This window comes from Actinia tenebrosa, unplaced genomic scaffold (assembly GCF_029948245.1).
Source record: "Actinia tenebrosa isolate PJP-AT-01 unplaced genomic scaffold, QUT_ActTen_1.0 PGA_scaffold5__44_contigs__length_20552954, whole genome shotgun sequence".
NCBI classification, from domain to species: Eukaryota; Metazoa; Cnidaria; class Anthozoa; order Actiniaria; family Actiniidae; genus Actinia; species Actinia tenebrosa.
The window spans coordinates 3671511-3699422 of NW_028292582.1; the positions used below are offsets into that span (position 1 = coordinate 3671511).

Genomic DNA, 27912 nt, shown 5'->3' on the forward strand with positions numbered 1-27912 from the left:
GGATGAAAATGCCCTTGATTAAATTTAGTTCTTCACACAAGATAAAATGTTCTGACCCTGGAGCTCGGAATTTTTTCCGAGAAAAATTTTCTTGAAGAAGCATAATTCGCATCTTTAACTATCAAATCTCTTCTCCTGGATGAAAACGCCCTTCATTAAATGTTTCTATAGATGTTTTAACAACTGTCACGTCAGGGTCATTTGTGGACTACTCATCAGCGACATTTTAGATTGAAAGTTTTGTGTCAAAACATACATAACACATTGTAACCAGTATGTAAGTACAGCAAGTAAACTGCCCTGCATGTGGTAGGACTTGATAGATCCCTATCAATAGTACTTTTTACTGATACGGCGGCCATCTTGAAAAAATGGGATGTCGAAGCGGGGGCAAACAAGTAAAAAAAAATAATCTCTTGGTGTTTCGTATGTTGTTCCGACTATCAGCAAGTTCAATAGTAAAAAGATATCCAGACAGCTGTGCAGTCTATATATTTTCCAATAGTACATGCCTCCTGGCCTCGGCTTCCCATAATGTCTTACTTAAACAATAGAATTCAAGGTGGTCGCCATATCGGTTAAAAGGTCTAATTTGCGGGCTTTTAATCCTTATAACAGATGTGGTGGGTGGGAAAAAGAAGTAGTTTCGCTTCTCGAGCAAACGTAACTAGCTTTTTTGGACCATTGTTCGTCCTCGGACGATATCCGAACCGATATCCCAGTCACGGATGGGGTGTAATTACTAAATTTACCAAATATTATTCTGCTCAACCTTAATGGTGAATTGATCTCCTTGGTCATTATCACAGAGGAGTGAAAATTTAGGTATTCATGGCAATTTGCTTTTTATATGAAAGGATATGTTTATCGATTTAAAAAGTGAATTTTGGCAAAAGCTAAGATAAGAAAAAAAGTTAGCGCGTAATAGTCAAATAAACAAGAAAACAATGGAATTAGGGTCTGCTAATGTGGATTAGGCCAAAATCTATTTCACGGCTTTAGACAGATGGTATTGGTTGTTTGAACAAAAAACTGACATCTTATCGTGGTAGCAGAAAAAAAATCACCTACACTATGAAAAAGGTTGATATTGATAACCATATGTATTCGTGGTGTACCAAAGATCCAAACCACCAACTAAAACTCTTTTATCCGCTTAATGTATTTTCATCTAATCCAATAACCAAGAACCATGTACAGAAACAGCTTGTCCCAGCCGAAGTTCTTTCAAACCATAGTTAATAGACTGTGGAATGGATTCCGCTCCATTGACTATGTTCAAACGTACTTCAAGTAAACTAACTCGACCTTGGCAAATAGAGGTGATAAACTGAACGTCGTCTTCGGCATTTTCTAAGGTGAATATTGTATACAACTAAATATATATTGCATGTGATATTCAAATCAGTCTTCGTCAAGTTCGTAGCAGTTTGTTTTGTAAGTATCTTTCGTCTTTTCACTTAGTTTTGTTCATTTAACTGCTTAATAATTGCTTGATATAGCAACCTCACTAGATCATTTAACGGTATTTAAACTGGTTAAAACCCAAATGTATTATTTATGGTTGGCGATCACATTCTATTCAGTTCATACTGCAAATTGTATTTTTGTTTCCATGAAATTCATTCGGTAAGTCAAGGGAGTGACCTATTAGATTCTGAGTGTGCTGTTAAGTTATTTTTCTTTAGCTTTAAAGCGAATAAGTTGAGAAAGCAAGACCTAACCAGCGCTTCCCTATTAATCCGATCCGGTTCCGTACTACATCAAGTTAAACAAAGAGAAGTGCTTATGTAATGCCAAATGCTCGGAAAATAACGTTCACTTCACGGCACGTAGTAAAGAATACTACTTTTATATTTGCTCGGGACAAGGTGTTGGACTGATTTTTATCAACAACAACAACAACAACAACAACAACAAATATCATCAAGCGAAATATATATATATATATACACACTCGATTGCAGAAACGTTGTAGTATACATTTCAAACATATCTAATTTATTCAGTATATTTAATGATATGCAAAACAAAAAAATATCGCTTTATTTAGACTATTGTTTGTTTCATTCGATGACTCAAAATATTCTTTTCTTGTCTATTAGATCGTACAGATTATAAATCAGTTGTTTTTAAGCGCTGAAAATGGTTATTTTGCATTATGCATCTCATTAGATATTTGTATAAATGTATAAATGTATACTACAACGTTTCTGCAATCGAGTATATATATATATATATATATATGATTTATTCACTTTACATTTTATATATATATATTCATTTAATTCTATACTGTGAGAGCATTGAGATATTTATGTAATGCGCTAGAATTATTATTATTATTATTGTTATTATTATTATTATATTGTTGTTGTTGTTGTTGTTGTTGTTGTTGTTGTTGTTATTATTATTATTATTATTATTACTACTACTACTACTTAAAGGCGCGATCCATACGTCGCGCTTTTCATGTGCCGAACCTAATAGTATCTATTTGGCACATGAAAGGTGCGACGCATGAACCAATTAAGTTCGGTACGACTGGATTAGGTTCGACACGGTACTGAGCCATAACTATTTCGGCCATGCGACGCTCGCCAAGTCGGCGGATATCTTATATGAAATAAAAACCACAGGAAGCCCAAGCTCTCTCAGGCCCGGACTTAGAGAATCAAAACTTTTCGCTACGGTATTCCTGTGCTTTAATAGGTATCCTATTGCAAACGATGGCAAACGAGAGCTGAGGGTTCAAGCTTTATTTTGGTACCAAACATGCCGTATTTTGCGAATAATTTCCAAGGTTTTTACTTAACAAATTGCCTATTCTTGAAGAAAGAATCTCACAAATACTCGTCTCAAATCGGAGCTTTTTGAAAGTAAAAAACGAAAGCTATAAATTCGTTCAATCGACCAGGAAGATTCGACAACAGTAATTTAGAATGTGTGTATTTTAAAGATTGACCCCAGCAAATGAGGTAACTAGTTCTGATTTTGAGAAATCCTGTTCATAATATTTGACAAAGCACATATGGCAAGAAGGCTGTTAAAATCTAACTATCGAGACGAAAAGGTTTTTCCAAACAAATTAAAGCATGTTTGATAAAAATCAAATGCTTTAATGTTATATATTGTTCTTCTACCCCGGCAAGTGGAAAACTGTTTACACAGAAATTTATAAATCGAAAACCATCTTGACTCTCTATACATTTCCTTGTAAAAATGTGACTTAACTCGCCTAACACTTTCAAGTGACACCGCTGCATTTGCACGCAGGCGCATGACCGGAATAGTTGGCGATGGTCGACCGCGCCAGTCGAGCCGCACGGCAAAAGTTCGACACTGATTCAAACGTCGAGCTCCTGCACAGGGAGCCCGGCTTGGTGATGCTAAATCGGTAAAACGATCACATGTGTCTCAAAAGTTTATCATTGTTTCTCATAATAGTTTACCAAGATTAATTTACATGATTTAGTACATTTGAATACATTTGTCTTGACGTGAAAACCAAGAAAAAAAAGGAACGTAAGAGCCCCCGGGGGGGGGGGGGGGGGGGGGGACTCCGGGAAAAAAGAACTGGGGATGCTCGTGATTTTTAACGCCTAAGACATACCACAACAAATAATATTAAATCCTATATAAAAAGCGCCTAGGATAAGCCGTATCGATGCGCGCTTCTCTTCTTTTCCGACACCATAAGAGATACCAGAAAATGCTGATTTTCAAAAATTCGCATTTAACACCCTAAAAGATACCAAATCGCGAATTTTTACCCCTAAGAGATACGACAAGCATCCCATAAGAGTATAACAATTTTCTTTTTCTAATTCAACCATGTAATATGACCGGCCCTTAGTGCGTTTATTTATTTTAGTTATATGGAGAAAAATTTTTGTAATCGGATCTACCTGCTGATAAGTCGAATATGAAACGGACGGGATTGGAAAGTTTGTGGTGTTAGCCTTTTATTTATCACAGTCGTTATTTGGGAAGTGAGCGTTGCGTAGGAGACTAAGCTCAGTTTATCCGGTCGGGATTTGATTTAAAGGATTACGGCCTTACCGAGGCACCGAGAAAAACTTTTTTATCAGGTGACGGAAGTTTGCTCATCCCAATCATTTTTTTGTTTTCATTATTTCATTATTAAATGTCACTCCCTTGGGTGTTATTCTCTTATCGAGCCAGTAATAAGTGATCTGGTAGTATAAATGAAATACCACTTCCAAGAGGTTTGAAAAGGGAAATAATAATAATAATAATAATAATAATAATAATAATAATAACAACAACGATTTTGATGTACTACAAATTACAAAATTAAGTATAAGAAACGAACAACGTGTCGATGCAGCTTGCATCATGGCAGGTTCTGAATACAAAACGCCAATGTCAATGTCAGTGTATATATTGAAGAAATAGAAAACACGCGCGAGTGCTGTGTGCTGTCATAAAGCACGCGGGGGTTGGCAGAACACGAGAGAAGTGTTAGGAGAAGCACGATGTGTAGAGGAGTGCTTCTGGACACTTCTCGAGTGTTCTGCCAATCCCCAAGTGCTTTATGACTGCACACAGCACAACAAGCAAGTTTTTTATTTCTTTTATAAAATACAAATTACAATAATAGATAGGAATGACGCAACGGAAAGTGGTCGCGCGTGCAATGTGCTCTCATAAAGCACGCGCTCCAAACCAATCAGAACGCGACATTCATAACAGTTATTTTATAAAGTACTATACTATATATTAAAACAAATATATATCTATAAATGTACAAATCTTACATCAAAAATAATTTGAAACTTAAATTACAAAATAGTATTAAATCGATGAAAGGTAATAAAAATAATAAAAATAATCATAAATTAATTAAGGCTTACCGGAAGAGCCAAGTTTTACGTTCTTTCTAAAGAATGGATAATTGTGCTCTTTTGAATATGCCCAACTGTGAAAAAGAGCCTATTTTATTACAGGGAGATCACTTTAGATAAGTAATAACCAATGTCAGCAATAACCGATATAAGTGAATAACCGATCGACACGGAAAGAAAATCGCCAGAAAAGCTATTTTTTTGTATTTTTTGTTGTAATTTTTATTCATCAATTTTTTTTTAGATCTAGATAGATATTCCAATGCGAAGCTATTTTTATACTTACAACACGTAACATGGACGTGCTTGCCTCTCTTGTCTCCCGCGGAATGTGCAAAGCAAAATTTTATCAGCAAGTGTGACAGTGCAGAGCTGAAGGACTTGGGCAAAGACTACATTGATCAGCCCGGTATCTCGATCTCAAGCCCCTTCGTATTGTACGAACAGCGGCTATACCACACTCAACAGTTTCATTGACATAACAGGCATTGAACGACCATTCTCAAACAAGAATAATTAATGTTAGGAAAGTCTCTTGTATTCCCATATGTCTCGGGATAGTCGCTTTAATTTGCCCACTCTTAATTATGACAAAGGCACATTATAACACAATGGATAGCCAAGGATCGTTAGCCAAGGATGTCTCATACTTACATTACTTTAGTTTTACTGTAAATATTTAACTCGTAACATTTTATTGATTTGAAATGACGATTTTCACCGACAAAAATTTTCACCGGACTTAACGCGAGCTTAATATCGGAAACGGAACTCGACGTAGGTTTAATTGAGATATGTAAATCATCTTACGCCTACATCGAAATCCGCTTCCGATGTATGATTTCTATCGACAAAGAAGGTCATTCAAAATCTTGATATCAATTGTTATTTTACGGAAATTAAGGAAAACAAAGTTAAATCCAGCCGAGGAATCCAGCAATTAGTGCCCTAAGGTTAACCAGCATTTTTCTCTATAAGGAACCGGTTATTATTCATTGAGGATCCTGAAGGTTGGCTTAGTTGGTAAAATGGGATTTAATACACTGGGAATGGGATTTAGACATTACAAATAAATAAAATCGTTAAAATGGGAATGTTATTTAATTTGTCCACTAATTTAAGTAGTTAAAAAACAAAACAAAAAAAAAATAGAAGGTTATAAATAATCAGTTTTGATTCAGCAAATTAGTGGCAACTTATTTGAACCCAAACATGCGCAGTAGAGTCAGAAATTACATCTTCCGGTTGTCCAGTCCCGCTCTTTCTTCATTAACGGTGCCAGCGTGCTCACCAAGTAGCTCGAGGCTTAACCGGTTGGTTCATTGACAACATGGCGGGATTTTGCAAACATGGGCAGGACCCTCTTTATCGCCTGGGAAGTTGAGAAAGGAGCCCGGGAGGAGGTCGTATGCGATAAAAATGACCGCTCTCGAGTAAACAGACAAACCTGTTTACCATTATAACGTTAAAAACCCTTATGCTTCAGAATGATAACATAAAAACGACGGAAGTTGATTAAACTGAAGAGCCAGTATTGCGCGCATAACATGAGGCATTTTTATAAATATTATGAATACATCGTCTGGAAATTTAAAGAGCCGTGTGGGAGCTTTAGATGGGTTAAGTGTTGTGCCCGCACACCCAGTAAAAAAATGTGTTTATTGCCCAAAACAGCCTAAAATCGTACTTCCGTAATAATGTTTAGGGTATCAAGTAGATGTTTCCTTCATTGATGCGTAATGTCACATTTATCCGTCGTGTTGGTTGACGACAACTAATCAAACATAGCATTCCTCATTTCTCTTGTTAGGTCAACCCAAATGGCGGCAGTTTCATTGTTATCTATATCTCGCTGGTTTTCAAGTCATGTAGTTTTGCACTCCAAAAAATTCTTCGTGCATAGTAAAGGAATATTTTAATGAATCACCCACGACCAATTTCCTTGTCGGACGTTTTCAAAATATCCTGACATAACGTCACCCTCCGGAATGAAACTCAATCTCCTAGGTGGAGCTACTCGTCTAGAATGTTGTGGCTATCGAGTTGCATTTCTTAAACCAAAAATAAAAGCCTCGGGAGTGCAGTTAAAGCTATTGGTTTATAGATATACATGTTAGCAGGCAAATCGTGTCTTGTTTAAGGACAGGGTTGTAATTTATTTGTGCATTGGTCTGGAGCTGGGGTTCTCGTAAGTTCTAGGTGCGGGTAAGTAAGCACAATCGGTAGCCTAGATTCCAGCAGCGCGAAAGGTCATGGGCTGTTTTTGTCATTTACATGAATGCGTACGTCAAAGGAGTACTCATCCGGCGGCGGTTTGCGTATGATATTCCGTAACATATAAATTGAAACAGCGTCTGTGGTCGAACTAGAATCACAGCTACACAGTTTGATCAGTGCTCGGTTAATTAAAATATATACAACTTGCTGTTTGCAGGCGTCAACATGGTAACGAGAAGCTACGTACTAATACTGGTATTTGTTACCGTTCTGGTATCAACCAATGCTCGAAGATATCCTTGGGAAGATGGTAAAGTACAGCTTTTTTTATATTTAAAAATTGAACATCTTTTTCTATAGTATCTACAACATGATAATGATGATAGTTTTGCTAATTCAGTCTTAATATAATGCGCAACTTCTACTTCTCTAATTTAATTCATGGGTTTTTTTCCTTTGGATTTTCCCGAGTTTCTCTCCGTTGAAAAAACCTATAACACGCCAAATTCCAATGATATCTGACTCAGTGAAGAGGACGTAACGAACCCCCTTCTCGGGCCCCTTCTCTCCAGTGCCAACCATTTGGTCGGCCTGCTTGACGTGTAGTGCCAAACTTCTGGTGAATGAGATCATAGTTAACTATGATGAGATCGCTAAACAATATATTTATTTTACAACCACTCATTAAATGAAGCTGTTTTGCGGGTACTGGAAAATGCATAAAGCTATTTTAAAATATATGTGTCTGTGAGTTAGCCTTGACCTGACTTAGATCAGGAATTTGATAAAGTATATGAAAGTTATAAAGGTCTCTATATTACGTAGACGACATCGATGGCAAAGGCGCATTGTGCTATATTCATGCACAAAAACGTTAGTTCTCGTTTTCGTGGCGCATTGCTATAACCTCCTTGGGGCTGTGTCGGTGTTACGTCAGTAGTGAAGGCGTCGTTGATAGCATTGGTTGTGCAGCCTAAATGCAGCTAAAAGTTATGACCAGGCGCAAGCTGCTCATTGTATCCTTTCACGTAACAGTTTGGAACAAATGCAAAGACCAGTCTTGACAACATATTTCCCTTCTGATCGATCTTAAACTTACAAAACTCAAATTTTCCATGATCCATGCGAACTTGATCCAAAATCGCGTCGGTTAGTGCCCTTGTCTTGATATTTATTGGCATCCTACACTTGTGAGAGCCTTTTGGATTGACTGCGCATGACAGTGACGAACAAACCTATCTACGAAGAACGTTTTTCGCCGCAGACCAGAAGAAACGCAGGCTCTGGGTACGAGATCGAGATATAACGTTTGTGACGTGATGGTCACTCTAATTGGACGAAAGGTCGTGCATTATTCATGAGTCCTTGAAGCTGTTCAATATTAACTCACAGATCTTGTTTTATTATATATAAATGACACTACTGCTCTTTCGATAAACTGATAAGAACTCTGCAAGTTAAAACAAGATCTGTTATTTATTAGATTTTAATACATTAGTTTGATGAATGTATAGCTACTATGTAGAAAGGTGTCATCAATAAATCATTCTTCTCCTTCTTCTTCTTCTTCTTCTTCTCCTTCTTCTTCTTCTTCTTCTTCTCCTTCTTCTTCTTCTTCTTCTTCTCCTTCCTCTTCTTCTTCTTCTTCTTCTTCTTCTTCTTCTTCTTCTTCTTCTTCTTCTTCTTCTTCTTCTTCTTCTTTTTCTATTATTTTTATTATTATTATTAAACACTACATAAAGTATCGTTGCGATCGTTATGTCTTAACATTAAGTCGGATTCTTGGACTAGACATCAAGCGTTGCCTATTGTATTGACTATCGACTCCAGCCTTTATTATATCAAAGTTTGAGTGTAAAAGTGACGTCTAGATTAATTACAAATGATTTTCTTCTTCATTTATGAAGCTATGAAAATGAGCGTAAAAACCGTCTACGTCTAGCCATCCTTTTCCATTTCTTAGTCTGTAGTTTTACCTCTTGAATTAAAAACAGCTAATATGTAGTTTTACCTCTTGAATTAAAAACAGCTTATATGTGGAAATGCGAATTAAAAAAGGGGGAAAAAGCCAAAGAAAAAAAAAAAGAAAGAAAGATTTTCAAACATTGTAAAAACCAAACAAATTAGTATGTGTTTCAATTGAAGGATGTTTATATAGTTAAGTCAATATGCCAAATTTCCCAGCGTTGGGTGGGAGATTTACTAGTAATGACCCTTTCAGTACTAAAAAGACAATTAACGGGCCAATATCTATCGAAACTGCTACAGGCGGAAATTCATTTTTTGAAATTACTTTTGTTATCATATAGATTTTCCTAAAAATAGCACTGATCGAACTGAGTCTAATTAAAAGGTATGACGGAGAGCCTTTAACGATATAATAATTGCGATGGGGAAAAAGATGTTCAAATAGCTTTATTTCATTGCTAACAATCAAAGATTAAAGATTTTTGCCAGTATATTAGAAATAGAATGTGTGTGTATATAGATTAATCACTTCGTGTTGAATTATTGTTTATCAATTGGGAGTTGGAATAATAATTGCATTGTTTGATTCAGTCAATAGAACTATCATCTTGCGAAAAGATATGATTTAGCGACAAACTAATAGCTGTATGTTAATCACTCGATGATTCAATCGTAATTAGTTCTCTAGGAGACTCGGAAACTGTCATTGGCAACTATATCGATTCTTTTACAATAATAAGCCTCACAACCGATTGCCATCTAACATTTGAGTATGAATTTGACTCTGAGAGGGTTATTAAAAATCAAGAATACAGGAAGCTGCTTGTGAACCCACCGACTACTAGTTAAATGTTTTGCTCTTCAGCTGGAAGTTTAACAACATGTTTTCAATAATTTTCTTGGGCTTCTTTGTCTTCTCGACGACTGTTTTCGGTGTTTCTCCTGAATCACAAGCTCGGCAATATTCATCAGATTCCGGTAAGCGGCTATATAATAGCAAAGAATTCTGCTTTTTTAGCATAGATATCATAACTAGATTTTTTCCTTTTTAGCAGTTTTCGACTTGTTTACTGTTTTATCTAAAATCGTAATGGTTAATATTTAGCATATTTTCCTTGTTCGAAATCTAAACCTCTATGAGATGCAGGAGACTATGATTATATTTTTGAAATTTCAAATAAAGGTCTATTTAAGTGTCCTTATGTAATAAAATTTGGAGATTGAAAAGTGTAAAAAATATTTATCAGAATATTTGTTGATCATAAAACTGATTATTTATGAAGCAATATTATTGAAAAATTATTCTAAATACAGAAAAGTCATGAACATATTGATTCCAGAAGATTCGAGAAAAACGGCTTGATTTTAGAAAAGTCAATAGTAAAAAAAATTTTGATTTTCAGACAGTGTAGAACATGGTAAATTGAAAACTCGTAATACAGGTAGTTGGTAATAAACGTTTGAACGCACAAATATCAAATAAAATAATATTACAAATCTAAACATTACAAACAAGCACAGTTGAACCAAAAGCAAATGTATGGATAATTTATTTGATGGTCTATATACACCAAGAAAGTACAGTGTACTGTTGAATTAGAATAAGATAATTTATGAGTATGTGTAAGGAGATAAATCAGGCTCGTACTGAATAGGAAAGTGTCATTCTCAGCGGGGTTTCTAAACCTTCATCTGGAATACTAAAACATCATGTAAGTTTATTTTAATTTCAGATCAAAATATGTCCTTCATAATGAAATATTATGATACAAATACAGCTATTTCAAAAAAAAAAAAAAAAAAAAAGGTTGAAGGGGCGAAAGTCGCGGCGATACGTAATGCCATAGGCGATAAGTAATAGGAGAATAGAGGTGATTCCAAGGTGCAAGAGTAGCTGGAATGACTTGTATTTCTTATAATTATTCTTGTCAAAACACAGATGATGATGTTGAGATATTTAGTATATGTTTTGTAGTCGACAAAACCATTTAAAACACCTCGATTGTTCGTGTTTGGATGTATTCCCGCTGTGCCTTTCGGTCGTGCAATCGCCAATCACTAATAGCCATTTACTGTTCTTCCCTTCGACGTGATTTTAAATAGCTTTATTAATTTCTAGTAGAACGGGCTTAACTTTATTAATTTGGCTTTTTTTTTTTAGCAAAAAAAAAATTTCTTTCCCATTTCTCGTTTTTTAAAATAGTTTTTTTTAATAATTTTTTTTAGAGGAGGAATTTTAGTTGTTTGTTCTAAAAAATGATTAACGATGCCCTGTAGTAGTGACATTTAGGTCTGGTAAGCCAACAATAGCCTAGCAACCTTATCAAACGACAGTTTTTTCCCTCGAATCTTCAAAAAAGTATAATTAATAAATGTTACATAACATGATGACGGTTTATTTAACGTTATTATTTATTTTTCTACAATGAACATAGCAACAACTTTATTTGCACTCTTATTCTTCGTTTGCACGTTACGTCATTGCGGCCATAGGGAATGCTTGCAACCCATCAATTGTGAATTTGAAATGTCCAGAATAATTCTTAACACCTCCCCTTAAAGTCATAAAAAATACGATCTCCCCTAAGCAAGGCTTGTAGCTTTTTCCAAAAATTGTGCATCCCCCCTTTTTCTGATAAAAATTTGCCCATACCCCTTTTTCCTACAAAAAAATACCCCCCTCCCGATCCCCCCTCGGTCGAGTTGGCGTTGCAGTGCATTATGGGTCTGTTCTATATTTCCAAGATGGCGTCTATTTGGTCCCCTAAAACAGTCCCACAATGCACTGCAATGCCAAATCGATCCACTTTTTTCCTCATCCACGGAGCAGTTCAGTTCAGCATTCTTGCTTTGCTTTTTTAATTAATGACTAATTCTATTGTAAGAGATGGTATATATTTCGATATGTATTGCGTTCAAAGAATTTTTTTCTTAATATATCTTTACTATAACTAACTTGGCGGTCGGCGACCGAATTAACTTAAGAAGGTTTGGAAATTTATCTGAAATCTGAAATAACCCCGAGTAAGCCAAATGTATAAATAAAAAGGTCTTTTTCTTTGCAGACTGCAAAGACACCTCTCCCCATTGCCGATATTGGTTTCTGAATAATCCAAAATTTGACTGTGGTATTTATGGCCCAAGCATTTGCAAAAAGTTCTGTGGATACTGCAGTAGTATAGGTAAGTAATGACGAGTCATCTATCCCTCCATCCCTCCATCCCTCCATCCCTCCATCCCTCCATCCCTCCATCCCTCCATCCCTCCATCCCTCCATCCCTCCATCCCTCCATCCCTCCATCTTCCCTCCATCCCTCCATCCCTCCATCCCTCCATCCCTCCATCCCTCCATCCCTCCATCCCTCCATCCCTCCATCCATCCATAATGATTATAATGATTGTATTTTATATATTCGGTTCCTATTAACTAGATTAATCATTTTCAACAGTGTGTCGGGACCGGCCTGGTAAGGAATACTATTGCAGAATATACAAGCGCAAAGGAAAATGCCGAACAGATTATGCCAACAGAAATTGCCGGAGGACTTGCAAAAAATGCTGACTTCAACATAACGGTAAGTCTACATGCATATTGCGTACTATTTAAGGTTGACTGGGGGGGGGGGGGGGGCAATCATATACAAATAGCAACTTTTTAGTCAAAACATGTCAAAATATGTCCTCAAAGTAATCTATCGACTGACTATTTCTACTGCCTGAAACCAGAAATCAAGATACACATACAACCTCCAATATCCTGCAAGCTGCCAAATATTAATTGCACCCCCCCTCCCCTCTCACCCCTAGTGAAAATACAGATATTACCGGAAGGGATATTGATAGTAAATGCATTAGGAATCTCTTGAGCAAAACGCTTATGACATGATTCTTAACTGTTTCTTTCAGAGTACTCGAGTGACGACTAGGGAACAACCAAGCAAAAGGGAAAATGCACTTCGAGAAACATCAAATCCTTTCCCAAGCGGCCTCCCCTCCCCTTCCCTCCCCTCCCCTCCCCCATGATTTTATTTCATCATTGTGTATAGGACTTATCCATATCTAAGTGTACTATCTTCTTTGGGCAAAAACATCGTCTTCGAATTCTTTACTATAGGACTATGGGACCTGATGTAGGATATTATTTAACATGTGCGTGCATATCGTATATATCAGCTAAATAAATATCAGCTAATATAATACAACTATTTTAGAGTCTCATCGCTGACCTCAGTGCGGAGCTAGAGGAATAGTGCGCAGACCTCTTACCCCCCCTCTCCCTCCCCCCAAGCTCCCCTAGCAGGTTTGTTGCGAAGTGTGATCGTTCTGGTGAGTGTGGTCCTCTCAAGACTGTTGTTGGTGGTGACTGATGTTTCGACAACCTGAGCGAAAGTCATCTTCAGAGTCCAGTGAGAAAATGAGACACAGTAAATATGTCTATCAGTCAGGTCTAATAATTTAGCAGGGTTATCGTATATTTTGTACGTCACGGCGAAAAGCAGACGAGGTGTATATGTATTTTTTTCTAATTTTATTCCCGTTTCTTGATCACAAATGCCTTTCTTGAAAAGCATTTCATTTTGAGTCCAAAATGATGGTTTATGAGCAAGAGCGATGTCCCCAGAACTGTGCTTCCTTGAGCTCGGGATGGTTGTTGTATCCATAGCAATTGCAGATTGGACCACCAAAAAAGGTTTTGGTGATGTGCGCATCAACCGCTTTGCATCCATCCTTCCTTTCACAGGTACTGGCGCATTTGCCTTCGCAATTCCTTAACCCACTGGCAGAAGAACCTGTTAACAGCAACAAAGAATTAGGTTTTACTCCCTCTTCTAAACCTAATGAGTTAAAGATTATAATTCGATCTGTGAGTTAGCCGTGCCTTCTCGATTTTGATCAGCCAGAGGTTCAGTTCAGGGTTCAATCTGTGAGTTATCCGTGCCCTGACTTTGATCAGCACAGAGGTTGTTTTAGTGTTGGATCTGTGAGTTAGCCGTGCCTTGATTTTGATCAACCCAGAGGTTGTTTTAGTGTTGGATCTGTGAGTTAGCCGTGCCCTGACTTTGATCGATCGGCTGCTGCCCAGTGGTACAAATAGACCTCTTAGGCTTGGGCGTAATGTTGCCACATTTCAGACCCCAATGTCATTCCCTAGAGTATTATTTCTTTGTTTAAAGGTTGCGCATGAGAAGACACATAAATATGAATAAAATTCAAACAAAGAATTTTGTTCTCTAGGGAATGACATGTGGTCTGAAATGGGAAAACATTACGTCCATGCTAAAGAGGTGTTCCCTCTACTAAGTGGTTCAAAACGGACCCCTTACGGTCGGTACACAATCCGACTTTCCCGCACATGGTAAAATTATAGCATCTTTCTCGCGCGTTTATCTAAACTGCAAGGAAAGTACAAAACCATTAAAAAAAAAGAAAAACATCAACAAACAATAACTGAGAAAAAACAGAGAATATTCTCAGTAAAGGTTGATAGCCTGGGCCGGATTACCGTGAGTCGTAAAATAGAAGCTGACCGAGAATAACTGATGCATGCTTGTACCTTTGAAACCTTGTTCCCAGTCGGGAGACGTAGCACCTTTTTTGTTTCCAACAGAAAAATTACACTCAACAGCTTGTGTTGGGAAGTAATCCGTGAGGAACATCAATACCACAAGGGCGCAAGCTATCTTCAGGACGGCCATTGTTTTCTTACCACACGGGCGTTTCTCTTCAGTACCTGTAACACAAAAAATATATATTACTTTGAACTTATCAGAATTTTATACTTCAGTTTCCAGTTTAGTTTTCAGACTCTCGCTGACCATGATTGTGATACTGTATTAGTTCTGGTCGATGTTACTAGAACTGACAGAATTGATTGAGCCTAAGACCAATCCATAGCCGCGCTGTATCTTACAGTAGTCACAACTACACGACGCTGTGATTGATTGAATTACTGAAAATGACAATGAGAAGCCATTTCAGTGCTACGGCATGTGGTAACTGCTCTAAGTTAGTATCTCATGTTTCCCAATGATGCAAAAGCTGCTCTAATAATATCAACAGCGGTAGACTACAGATAACGAAAACAGAAACGGGAGACATTAAGCTAAGCGGCTGTTATAGTTTCGAAAATTCACATACTTCTACTACGTGACACACATTCTACTAGAATCAGCAAGACAAGTTCATTGGCCACTAGAAGAAAACCAAAATTCACATTTAAAACTAATAACGCTTTTCTTAGTTTACCTTTTTGCTTGTTCCGCTGAACTTCTCGTTGCAAGTGTCCTTTCAGAGAGAAGCAAGCACTGCTTTTATGTCCATCGAGTGGAAATAGAACAAACAATGACACGTGGGAACGGTAAACACCAAAAGAAAAGACAGTTTCTCGTTAATTAGTTTTGGCGGGAAAACAAAGGCAACTTTACCAGTCACAATAATCTTATCCTGTTGATATTTTCACAGGTCAAAGTTACTATGTGTGTAATTATCAATGCAATTACTCATATTTATGTTTTTTTAACATCTAACGGCTCCGGCGGTCCGGTTTTGAGTTTTGTTTTTGTTTTGTTTTGTTTTGTTTTGTTTTGTTGTTGTTGTTGTTGACAGACCATAGAAAAGAATCTTTTTTCGACAGCTCATAGAAAAGAAATGCTGCGCGTTTTTTGCACCACCAGTTAGACATTCACCCTTTCACCCTTTTGTTACCGGAATTTAGTGCTTGCTTTAAGCAAGAATTGATAATAAGCCTGAAGCGAGATGACGTTTTACCCCCGACTCTATACCATAATAGTTTTTGAAATTCTTTCATATTAAAATTTTTGATTCCTTAGAGAATACAGGAACGATAGTCATAATTAAAGAACAAAAACAGTGTTAAAAAGATTATGGTCTAGAGACGGGGGTAAAACGTCATCTCGCAACAGGCTTATTGTCTAATATTCACTGCACAAGAGAAGGGGGTGGTGTAGACAGGTGTTATGAGACACTTTGTCGTTATCGATAGCTTGAAAAAGCCTCTGCCGGGCTGATCAAAGTCACGACACGCCTAACTCACAAATCGAATTGGAAATTAACGTGGTATTGCGGAGGGAGGAAAACCGGAGAACAATAATAATAGTGTAGGGGGGAGGGGGAAGGGATTAGTAATAATTGTGTTTTGGATAATAAGTGGGGGGTACACGATGCGATTTGCTCCAGCTCCACCCTCCCTCCCAGGAAACTAAAAAATAATTTGGTTTCTCCAAACGAACGAATCGGAAACTCCCTTTCCTCATCAATAAGAACTCTAACACTTGTTACGTTATCATCTGTTGAGCCAAACCCTAAAACCTACTTGTTTAAATCTGCTTTTCTTGTTAATTACGTATCGAGACTGAAGCGCGTCATTAACAGTCCATTTTATTATCTATTATCTATTCCATATTCCTAGTATAGACGAGACGTAGCAGCTAGTTACTTAGCAATATACACTACTGAAATTGAATGGCCTATTTAAGCTTTCTAGGCACATACATGTACACCTAATTCAAAAAACGTTGTGGATAGGCAATAGTCGATAGGCGAAAAGCGATAGGATATATGTCATTCCAAGATCCAAGAATAGCTGGAATGACTTGTGTTTCTTATTCTTATTCTCGTCAAGAGTATGGACCTTAGTGTTGAGACTGATTCGATGTTCTTTGTATTCAACGAAACCATTTCCATGTCGGAATGACATATCGTCTATCGCCCGGCTTAGTGGCGATGACAACGTTTTTTTGAATTAGGGTGTATATAGAACTTTACAATTCGAAACGTATTAAACTGTTCCATGCAAAACCTAGTGTAATGTATCTCAAGTCCTCCGTACAAGGCCCTATAAAGACCTTACCCCCAAATAGATTTCAGAAATGCATTCGAATTGTTCTAGTCCCTTAACTTCAGTGTCTTTTCACAATTTCATTGAACACCAGTCGCACTGTCGGTTAAACGGAACACCTAATTAGGTTCGGGGGCAAAAGCCATGAAATGACAGGTTTTTTGAGTTCCGACGTTAAACTGCAACTGGTGCAACTGGTGGGATGAACTTTCACTCACTTTATTTGATCGAGTACCGTTTCTTATTATCCTTTCTTTTTAGATTTGAAACAGGAATAGCTAGTTTATTAGATGTATCATTTGGTCTGGGCTTTTATTTCGGGGTTTACGTGGAACCGAAAAAAAAAAGAGGGAAAGAGAGACTGAGATGAAGGGAGAGAAATAGAAGAGAAGGAACGAAGGAAGAAAGGGAAAACTATAATTAAACAAAAACTATGCTAGGTCAACTTTTGTAACATCAATTGTCAGTTAGCATTCTTTACAACAGTCTGTCGTGTTTTTCTAAATAATTCCTTGTTCAACTTTTAAAAATAAAAGTCCTATATAAACGGTTTGATTGCATGCTCTGGTTACTGAGTTGAGTCGGAGTTGAGAGGTATAGACCCCCTTCCAGTCTACACCATCGCCTGATAAAGACTAGCACTAGTATGATGTAGCAGTCGAAACGTCTGATCTTGGCCCACCTAACTGCCACAATCGTCTCTCTCCCCCTCCCTCTCCAAGAGTAAAAAATCTCTGACTTTTGAGCCTCTTTGATGTTAAAGGTATATTCGACTTCCGATTGCCAGTGCGGATTGATCTAGACTTAAAATGGAGTCTCAAAATATAAAGCACAAGATTTGAACAACAATGGTTATCATTATTCTTCGATTGCACGTTACGTCATTGCGGCCATGTTGGTGCCATTTAACAAAAGATTTCTCATTAGCATCCATTGTTAACGGCACCACAATGGCCGCCATATTTTGTCTTTTGACTCTCTTGGGAATGCTTTTATCCATGAAACATTAAAATACTTGAGGGAATGTCGTTTATTCTTCATGCAGTTTTTATGATTTTGAGCATGATTTGAATCATTCATTTCTTTGAGTATGAGTCAATACACGGAGCTTGAGGAGCTCGACGCTGTTGTGGTCACTCAAGATCTTTTGTCTTTTGAGTCCGGAACCCTTTCTGCTTACCTCAGCGATTTATGAAAAACAAGATGGCGACAAAAATAAGTTCATTGAAAGTTACTAGAAATGAAGATATCGCGAAGAGAGAAAAAGAAAGGGTTGTTTATGAAAGCACAGCATGGTCTGTACCTCGTTGGTCGTGGAGCACGGTTAGACACATTTAAAATTTTAATTTCAATTGACACTTGAAGAGTGTAGACGGTAGAAAATTCTCTGATTTTTTTAGATTCATTTCGATTGAAAGGTTGAGAAATTTATTATGTGGTTGTCATATATAAAATATCTATTTGCCATTGAAACTGCATTTTTCCTGTTTATTATTGAGATTCTTGTTCATGCACACATTTTCTGTCCACAATCGAATTACATTCATAATATTGAAGCATTCAAACAAAGACAAAAAGGCTTCATTAGTATGCTATGTATAGAAAGTCACTCTGAATACTAATTTCTTGACCCCACTTCAAGGCCCCCACCACTTGACACCTAAGTTTCTCTATGAGATATAGAACACTGAAATACTGGACGCTGATTGGCTGAGTGGGAGTGAGCATATTCTGAGTACTATTTACTGAGTGCTTTTTCATAGATAACGTAATTGACTCTACAACGTATACAAATATATGCAGCGATGTGAAGTGCATGCTTTCTCCTCATGTAAATATTTTTGGTTGTCAATAGTTTTTCCTCTTCCGCTCCCTTTCCTTTCGTTTCTTTCCTTTTTTCCCCATTTATTTTCAATTTTCAATTTTCAATTTAATTTCTGTTCACCTTCTTCTCTGAAATTGTTCTTTTGTTTATTCAGTGATGATTATTTCCCTTTAAGATGATTTGCGTTCATTTACATCTATTTTTCCCTAGTCTTGTCATTCTTTCTCGAATATTCAATTAGTCTAGTTGTCTCTGATTTTTTCAAAAATGTTCCTTCTAAACGTTTCAGTCGAGATACTACGGCCTTCATCGGCCGTGGAATGATGGCTAGTGCAAATAACATTCTTGCATTCTTTCTCTTTCTCTTTTATTTATTTACCGCCTTTGGTTTTTCTTCTTTCCTTGTCTTGGTCCATATCCTGGACGTGAAAAATATCCCATCCGTAAATTATTTTTATCCCAAAATAAAGATTTTCATTAATCAGTCCAACTCCTCAACATAGCGGAAACAACATGTTTACCAACTCTCCTCTAAATTGATTTGTGCTTCCCCTGTTTGTGTAAAGTGTAAGTCTTGAATTAAAGCAACAAACTTTTGGTTCAATCTCGGCAAACATTCAAAAATAGTTAAGTCATCTGCACAATTAGAATTTGCTCAGTTCGGTTGAGATCTCAGCGAAGAAACGAGACGACTCCGGCATTCTTTTAGCTTGGGGTGTTCTTTGTGCTGAGCATATGGCTTCGTTTGAATGGATTCTGGTCGTCATTCTTGGTATTTTAGCCGACGTTAATCAGTGTCGGGCGTCCACGAGCCAATCTCTAATAACTGCTGCTCCTACTAACTTAACAAGTGGAAAATCTGCTGGTGAGAAAAATTTTCCAAGCTATTGTTGTTTTATTTTCCATCTTTTTCTAATTGTTAGCATTTTTTATTTTATTTTCTTTGATTCGCTTTTAAAAAAAAAAAAATTGAATGCTCTGATCTTTTACTTTTTTGATTTAGTATGTTATTAGCGGAAACGGGTTATCGAAATGCTATGCAGGTTTAATTTTAAGAGAAAAACAACTTTGGGTTCCCTGTGTTCTACCGTGTCGAACCAAGATTTCTTCTTAGATATTTGAACAAATCACTCTTGATGGAAACGAGTGGGAAACTGGGCGTTCGCTTATTTCAGGTCGCATTTTCTTGGTTCTACAGTAACCGCGATATTGCATAGATATACAACACAACGATATAGATAAAATTTATGGGAAGTCGTGAGAAACTCCGGCAAATTTGCTGCTTAATCCAGTTTGCACTTTAATTAACCATTTTCAGATGGGTATATTAGATATAGGAAAGATATAGTGAAAGTGAGCGTGGCGAGGGGAGGGGAGGGAGGATAAAGCAATGCTAAATAATCAATAAGAAATCTATACGAAAACTGAGGCGCCTTAAGGACTTCAAACGTCATATGGCTATTGAGCATGCGCAGTTGTTCCCCTTTTGTGACGACAGCGTTTCATTCGAAAATCTTTAATTTCGCCACCAACACATAAACAAGAAGTCGGTGGTTTTGAACAGGTTTGTCTTGAAACAACACTGGAAGGGTGGAGGCCAAACGAAAGAGAGAAAAGAATGCTTTTTGAACAAAAAAGTTCCCACGTGGTAGGGTCTAGTTTTTGGCTGGTCGCACTGAAAAACCGAAGAAAGACCTTTTGAAAAAGCTAGCTGATTTGGTGCGATTTTGAATGATTGAACTAATATAATTTTTTATGGTCTATGTAATCAACAGGTCCTTGTTCGTCCGTTACTTACGCATATACCTCAGAATGCCAAACCGATAGAGAAAATTACCTTCGACAAACCAGAACTACTTACCAGCTCTCCTCTTCCCCCCTTGGCCTATTCCCAGTCATTAGCCTTTCGTCCAATGAGTTGACGGCTCTTCTAAGCAGTGACCCCCTGAATGGCCATTGGATGAAACTCTACAAGGAAACTATTTTCAGGAATCTCAAGCTTTCTTATGGTTTCATTATGGCGTATCACGATACCGAGTTTACGACTTTGGAACATTATAATGCTTTGTTTAACTTCTTTGTTGACTCTCAGCACATGGATGTGTTACCTGTAAGTGAAAGAAATTATACAGAAAAAATTCTCATTTATGGAGTCTCTTGGATACTATGTTTTTGATTTTTTTCCTACTAAAATGCCTCTTTTAAAATTGCCTTGGATGCGATAGGTTAAGTAATATATACAGTATGAGTGGCCGTGTTGTATCCGATATACAACCACGAGGCGTAGCCGAGAGTTTGTATATTGGATACAACACGGACACGAATACTGTAGATTACTTATCAAACGTCTAGGTTAGTTCCTTTGTGTTTCGCTAAAATTTTAAAGATAAAAGTGAATCTGGCCAAGAAAATCCATTTTAAAGTTTATGCAAATGAACAGGATTCTGTATCTGATTTACAGAACTCTTCACGGTCGTGATTTCTGTTGTGTTTTCCTCATTAATTATTAATGAGTTTAATAACACTTGCATTGTGCAAATGTCATCGAGAAGAAATTTGAACGTGATTACTCCTGTGATTGGTTAGGTTTAGGGGCGGAGTTGGGGTAAGGTCATTGTTTTCTATTGTTCTACACATGTGTACCCTCCAATAGGATCACATCTTGCAAATTCGTGAAGGACGACTCCCTAGTAGCCTCGCAATTAAGGTTATTCTGAAGGGCGCCATCTTCACATCAGACTTCTCTATGTTTTTCTTTCGATCCTTATAAAGAATTTGAATATGTAATTTTGTAGGAAGATCAGAAATACTTCAAATTCCACTTCAAAGATCCCAGCATACCTTTCAAGAAGCTTTCAAGTCTGTGCAAATGGAAGGAAGACAAGTACTTCACAGAACAAAGACTTGCTGGAATCAATCCCATGTCAATACAAAGAGTTACATACAGTAAGTTCAGTCTGTACACTACATGATAATGACCATTTGGGTCTGCTAGATAATATTCAGTCGAATTGACCACTTCCTCTAATTCTCAGTGCAGCTCAAGTGGAGCTCAAAGCAAAAGAATTTCGATTTTCACAATGGTAAAATTCTATTGCTTTGTCCTCCAACATTCTTTCCTTCATTGTGAATCTGACAAAAGGAAAAGGGAGTCTTATACATGATTTATGCATAGTTTTCTTTCTTTTTATATTTTAGTATTTGAACACCAAATGACTACTGACATTAGATATTCTTTCTTGAGTATCCATAACATCTATCGGATAAGAAAGGTCTCAATTTTTGCAAAACAATGGTCCATCGTACTATATTTTAAAAATATAAAGCTACGCTAAAAGAGAACGTAACTTCCACATAGCGAAATAGGGAGTTTAACCCCTGAATTAACCCGCCTTTCCATTCCCATAATTCCATTGCTTACCAGAACTACTTGCTTTCTACGCAGACGCCCTTAGGGTCTGTCACGCAACATTTTGTTTGGAGGGAAACTTGGTGCTTGGTTTCCTTTGAATGCCTTTTATTTTTTACATAGATTCTATTGGTGTTCACGCTAACAACCTGTTAACAAGACTCAACACTAAAACAAATTGGGATGCTCTGACATATGACGCCATTGGATATAGTCGCTTCCAAGATGTGAGTATTAATAGTATTCACATGCGGGTCGAGCTTGTTACGTATTTCCCTTGATTAGTTAAGGTTTCTATTTTCTCTGGGTTCCCGGTTTTCCTCCCTCCTCAAAACCTAGCCATGCCCTGACTTTGATCAGTCCATAGGTTGTTTCAGGGTTTTGATGTACAAATAAAGTGTAGATTTGACCAAATTGACAATTAGTGTAGCTCAATAAAGATTCTGTGGGAGGAGGTTACTAGGATTCGAAGGAGGTTGTGGCAAGAGGCTGTAATCACTTACACTGATGATGGCAGAAGGACTGCCTAAACATGTCTGATAGATTAAAAAGCTGTTGCAATTTGTCTCAAAGTTTTGTTAATCTTACTGCTTGCCAGACCATTAATTTGTACGACTTAAATCATACTGCAATCATCGATCATTGCTGTCTTACTTTTTGCAGGCAATAGCCAATGGATACGTCTACATCCTGCAATACCCAGAATACGACGGATTAAAGACCAGACCAGAGCCTACTTCTTCTACAAGGCAAATCCTCAATGCAACCTCGCCAATAACGATCTTCTTTTCCAAACGAAGCAGGATCCAAGGAAAACCGAATGAACTCATCCCTGTTGCAATTCAGATGGGCCATACTGCAGGTAAAATTTAGTTGGAGTGCCTTTTCAGACCTTGTTCATGTTCAAACTAGTTAATCTTTCTGGAGGCACATTGCGTGCACATAATAAGGTGTATATGAGTAAGAAGATGGATTGGGCTGCAAGGAACGGGACAAACGGCGCAACTCTGCGCGCAATATGCAGGCAATGTTGCTGAAGAATGATCGTTTTCTATTCAGCAACATTACATGCATGGATTGCGTCGTGTAACATTTACCACTGCACAAAGTAATTTCCGCATATTTAAATATGTTGCTCTAGTAATAGAAAACTCAAGCTTTCGGACTAACCTACCATCAGGATAACATAGCATTAATATTTTATCACTAATCCTATTGATATTGTATCAGTCCATATTTAGAAAATCACAACATTTCTATTTTTTATTTATTTACAACTTTCGTTCATGGATGAACTAAAAAGATTCTCCCGTTGTGACACCCGACAACCCTGATGCCTGGCTGGCAGCTAAACTGACCGTCCAGTCAGTAGACTTTGCCTATGGACAAACCGTTGAACATCTATTAAAAACCCATTTGTTTATGGAGCCAATCTGCGTGTGCCTTTACCGTCAGCTCCACAAACTTCACCCTCTCCATCAAATCCTCAAATACCATTGCCGAGGTATTTTGGGGACCAATAAGTTTGGCTTTCCATATCTTGTTCATTCCATGAATGGTACTATGGAGAAGCTGTATACTGTTGGATATAATGGAGCGCAGGCCATGTTACTGAAGGCGATGAGTAAAGTTAAGTGGGAAATCACAGATTTCAAAAAGAATATCAAGGTAAAACAGTAAACTAAGTTGCTGATACACTATTGTATATGGCAACATTACCTTTGATAAAATATTTGAGCGCGCGGATTGGCTGACTATCGTGTTTATATCAGAGGATATAGATTACGCGCTAGCGCAAAATCGTTCAAAAATATTATGAAAAAGCAATATAAATTGCTGCTTGTGTCTAGATCTCTGTACTGTGATATAAACACTCTGGGAGCTGTAGAGCACTCGAGAAGCAAGAAAAACACTCGACTTCCTAGTGTGCCAATTCTCCGTTAAGTCACGTTAAGTCATCGTCGCCATATTGGTGGCATTTTAGCAAAAACGTTCCTCATTAGGTTCCGATCGTTAATATTGCCAACATGGCGGACATGACGTGGTCTCTATCTTTTGACTCTCTTGGGAAAAGTTGCAATCCATCAATTTTTTTTCCATTCTTCCTTCTTCCTTGGTTTAGCCACAGGTTGCCCATAGATATTTTCTTGCAGTAGACCGTGGGAGTGTTTTTTATAATCTGAAAATTAATAACATGATTTTTTTATCTTGCAATGCGAGGGGCCACTGAACATAATCTAACAGACCGTTTTTCTATGATCATGCACTAAACGTTGCTTTCGATGACCTCTTTATGTTGTATCAATGCCCCTTTCTGAACTCTAGCGACAATTATTTATGAAAAGAGAAAGAAACAAAGGGAAAAAAGAAAAAGAAAAGAAGAGAGAGAGAAAGAGAACAAAAAAAAAAAAAAAAAAAAGAAAGAAAAAAATTTAAAAGAGGAAAACGTAAAAACTTCATTTAAAAATACGTGTATATATATATATATATATATATCGAAATAACACACATTCATTATTGAATAGTTTGAATCCAAGTTTTCTACAGCCTGCAAGATATACTCTCTATCATAGAAACGAACCCCTGAATATCATTGGCTATCAATGTTTGTTTCTATGGTAACTAAATCGACATTCTTTTCTCTAGGATCGAGGCATGGATGATACCAAAAAGATCCCTTATTACCCATACCGTGACGATGGTTATCTCATTTACGACGCTATTGAAGCTGTAGCAAATGAATACATCGATCTGTAAGTACTATTTCAGGGCATCTTAAAGTTCATCCTGTTGCATAGCAACGACACAAATGACTTGAATAATTCTAAGAGTTTTGATGGTCGACCATTCATTTTATTTTCGATTTTCATTTATTTACCCAAGACAGGTGTTTTAGGATCAAATTCAAAGACTGCAACAACAACTTTCAAAACTTAACTCACACCACCATTTTGACAGTTTCCTAAGCAAATATTTCCGATCCATCAATTAACGAGGAACAAATATTTGAGTATCGCAAAGTAAAACCAAATAAAATATCTTGCATCTGTCGCCATTTACATGGTAGAGGTTAATGGTGTATTGACTTAGATATCAATTCTTTTTTTCGTTTGAATAACTAAATGAGAGAGACGTGATTAAAACCACATGCTCTTTTTTTCATTACTTTGTGTCATTTACACACAGGCTAGGGATAAAAAAATAAATTGCAATTGGAAGTAATAAACCATGTGCATCCATAAACGTTTTCTTTATATTTTTTCCTCTTTTCTCTAATCATCATCGTCCAATCTGATCTGCTTCATTTCTTATAGCTTTTGTTTGTAGTTGTTTTTTTGTTTTTTTTTTTTTTCGATTTTTCATTTTTCAATAAAATGGCAATGAAATATCAGATTTGTAAAATGTCAAGCATAACCATGGGTCCGGTCGGCTGAAAACCAGTTTATATTTCCAAGACCAGTCTTAGGATCGGAAGATGTATCAACATGGTTCAAACTGAGATGTCAAGGTGTCATCTTATGTCCCTTCCCACCCCCTGAGGGGTTTAGAGTCATACACTGCACTATGGACACCAAATACTCTATAAACCACATAGGCTGGCTCTATTTATTCTGGATGTAGCAGATATATAAAGATGATATCCCGAGCGAGCATGCGCAATGATTCAATGTGCAGTATCCAGGATGTACCAGAAAAGTCTGAACATAGTTCATCACGCAGCAGCCATAGTTATTCCCATAAGAATTAAAACTTTTGTTTCGCGTTCAAACTCTTCCCGAGGTGCTTGAATGCGAGGCTAGATGGGCAAGAATCTATTGTTCCAGCCAACATGGCTGTCGTGTGAAAGAATAGCTGTCTGATTTCATGTCATTTTTTCATTGTAACTGCAGGTACTACAAGACTGATTACGACGTTTATCATGACAAAGAACTTCAAACCTTCGCAAACGAAGTTTCATCGAATGGTCAAACAACAAACGGAATGAACGGGAAAGTAAGTCATCCGAGGGCAACTGGTTCACCACAGGGATCCCAATTGTTTGCAATATCAATAGCTGTTTTAAAAACCAAATACCTCTTTTTCAGATTGTGGGTTTCCCATATTCTATACGTTACAAGTTTGAACTCAAAGACATACTAACTCGCCTTATATGGATGACTAGTGCCCAGCACAGCGCGGTCAACTACCCGAGCAACTATTACGCAGCGTACACACCCAACATGCCAAGCAAGCTTTATTCTGATTCAAGAGTCATGCCTGGAGATTTTGATGTGGCGAATCTTCCCGGGATGTACTACGCAACAGTAAGCTTGACTATACAACTATATAGTGGAGTGGAGTGGAGTGGAGTGGAGTGGAGTGGAGTGGAGTGGAGTGGAGTGGAGTGGAGTGGAGTGGAGTGGAGTGGAGTGGAGTAGAGTGGAGTGGAGTGGAGTGGAGTGGAGTGGAGTGGAGTGGAGTGGAGGGGAGTGGAGTGGAGTGGAGTGGAGTGGAGTGGAGTGGAGTGGAGTGGAGTGGAGTGGAGTGGAGTGGAGTGGAGTGGAGTGGAGTGGAGTGGAGTGGAGTGGAGTGGAGTGGAGTGGAGTGGAGTGGAGTGGAGTGGAGTGGAGTGGAGTGGAGTGGAGTGGAGTGGAGTGGAGTGGAGTGGAGTGGAGTGGAGTGGAGTGGAGTGGAGTGGAGTGGAGTGGAGTGGAGTGGAGTGGAGTGGAGTGGAGTGGAGTGGAGTGGAGTGGAGTGGAGTGGAGTGGAGTGGAGTGGAGTGGAGTGGAGTGGAGTGGGAAGGGGGAGATTTAGTCTACTAATTTTAGTTAATATATCTATTAAAATTTCTCGGGCCTCCATCTTTAGACTCATAATTACTAGCCTGTTAAAAATGCTACTTGCAAATTTGTATTTGTCGTTCTAATGAGCACTATCCGTAAGCTAGCCTTATTCTCGAGTTATCATATCAGTATTAGTTGTATCACCTATTTAGTATCATGGATATTTTGCAAACATTCCTAAGAGAAAGAAGGATCAGCAAACAAAACAAAAAAACAAAACATAGAACAATTTTTGCTTTAATTTAACCGAGAATGATCATGGCAAATGAAAAAGAATTTAAAAAATTGCTAGTAGTAGATAAAAAAAAGGATATTTCTCTTTGGTGAGAATGTAAAGTGAAATGCAAGGTAACAATTTTCATGTATGCTGTTTGAGGGAAGAGAAAAGATGATGCTTTTAAGATATGTGTAATGGCCTAGTTCTTTCCACGCCTTGAGTATTATTTACATGAGAAAATATGGTAGTAGTTTCTTATTAAGAAAGTTCTTTAATTATATTTTAACAAACAGATCCAAACGACCATTACCATGACGCTCACCGCAATGCACTTTGATAGCCTCTTTGACTATGGCAACGACCTTGTGGACCCCAGCGCACGTGATATCCTCTACAGACACTCAGGGAGTATCAATGGGAACATCAAATCGGTGATCGAATCTCGTAACTTGAATCGACTGGACGATGGTCATTTACCATATCCCTACTTGCTACCTGGTTGGATATCTAACAGTATACATACTTGAAGTATGGTATACATACTGCAATCATTCGATGGCTAGTACACTTGGCAAGATGCATGCTTACTAATAGTGTTTTCATATTTGAACGATAATTATACTCTATCCATTAATTCTTGATTTTTACGATCTCGTATTAATAAATATACATATACATATATATATATTAACTTGTTCACTCACAAACGTATGGGAATAAAATATAT

At 37.4% G+C, this 27912-nt stretch overlaps 3 protein-coding genes across 7 annotated transcripts; 2 read left to right on the forward strand and 1 right to left on the reverse strand.

The window, feature by feature from the left end:
- Positions 1 to 1220: 1220 nt before the first annotated feature.
- On the forward strand, positions 1221 to 13258 carry LOC116301064 (uncharacterized). 5 transcript variants are annotated; one of them, XM_089037952.1, is made up of 5 exons: positions 1221 to 1358; positions 7303 to 7395; positions 12119 to 12235; positions 12503 to 12628; positions 12960 to 13258. In XM_089037952.1, the coding sequence occupies exons 2-4, from the start codon at positions 7311 to 7313 to the stop codon at positions 12613 to 12615; spliced, it is 315 nt and encodes a 104-aa protein (XP_088894078.1). In that variant the 5' UTR covers positions 1221 to 1358; positions 7303 to 7310; the 3' UTR covers positions 12616 to 12628; positions 12960 to 13258. The 5 variants fall into 5 exon arrangements, with proteins under 5 accessions (XP_088894078.1, XP_088894079.1, XP_088894080.1 ...); XM_089037953.1 differs by having other exon boundaries at positions 1243 to 1437; XM_089037954.1 differs by lacking the exon at positions 1221 to 1358 and adding an exon at positions 7055 to 7073.
- A 306-nt stretch (positions 13259 to 13564) lies between these two features.
- LOC116301063 (uncharacterized) lies at positions 13565 to 15437 on the reverse strand. The gene is made up of 3 exons (XM_031710065.2): positions 15300 to 15437; positions 14608 to 14784; positions 13565 to 13843 (listed from the first exon to the last, which is right to left on the reverse strand). Exons 2-3 carry the CDS (start codon positions 14747 to 14749, stop codon positions 13650 to 13652), a joined length of 336 nt encoding a protein of 111 aa, XP_031565925.1. The 5' UTR covers positions 14750 to 14784; positions 15300 to 15437; the 3' UTR covers positions 13565 to 13649.
- A 3965-nt stretch (positions 15438 to 19402) lies between these two features.
- Positions 19403 to 27910, forward strand: LOC116301055 (polyunsaturated fatty acid 5-lipoxygenase). Its single transcript, XM_031710058.2, has 10 exons — positions 19403 to 19601; positions 20512 to 20846; positions 21532 to 21682; positions 22269 to 22372; positions 22809 to 23007; positions 23449 to 23813; positions 24792 to 24898; positions 26036 to 26138; positions 26231 to 26449; positions 27479 to 27910. The coding sequence occupies exons 1-10, from the start codon at positions 19472 to 19474 to the stop codon at positions 27710 to 27712; spliced, it is 1947 nt and encodes a 648-aa protein (XP_031565918.1). The 5' UTR covers positions 19403 to 19471; the 3' UTR covers positions 27713 to 27910.
- Positions 27911 to 27912: the final 2 nt, after the last annotated feature.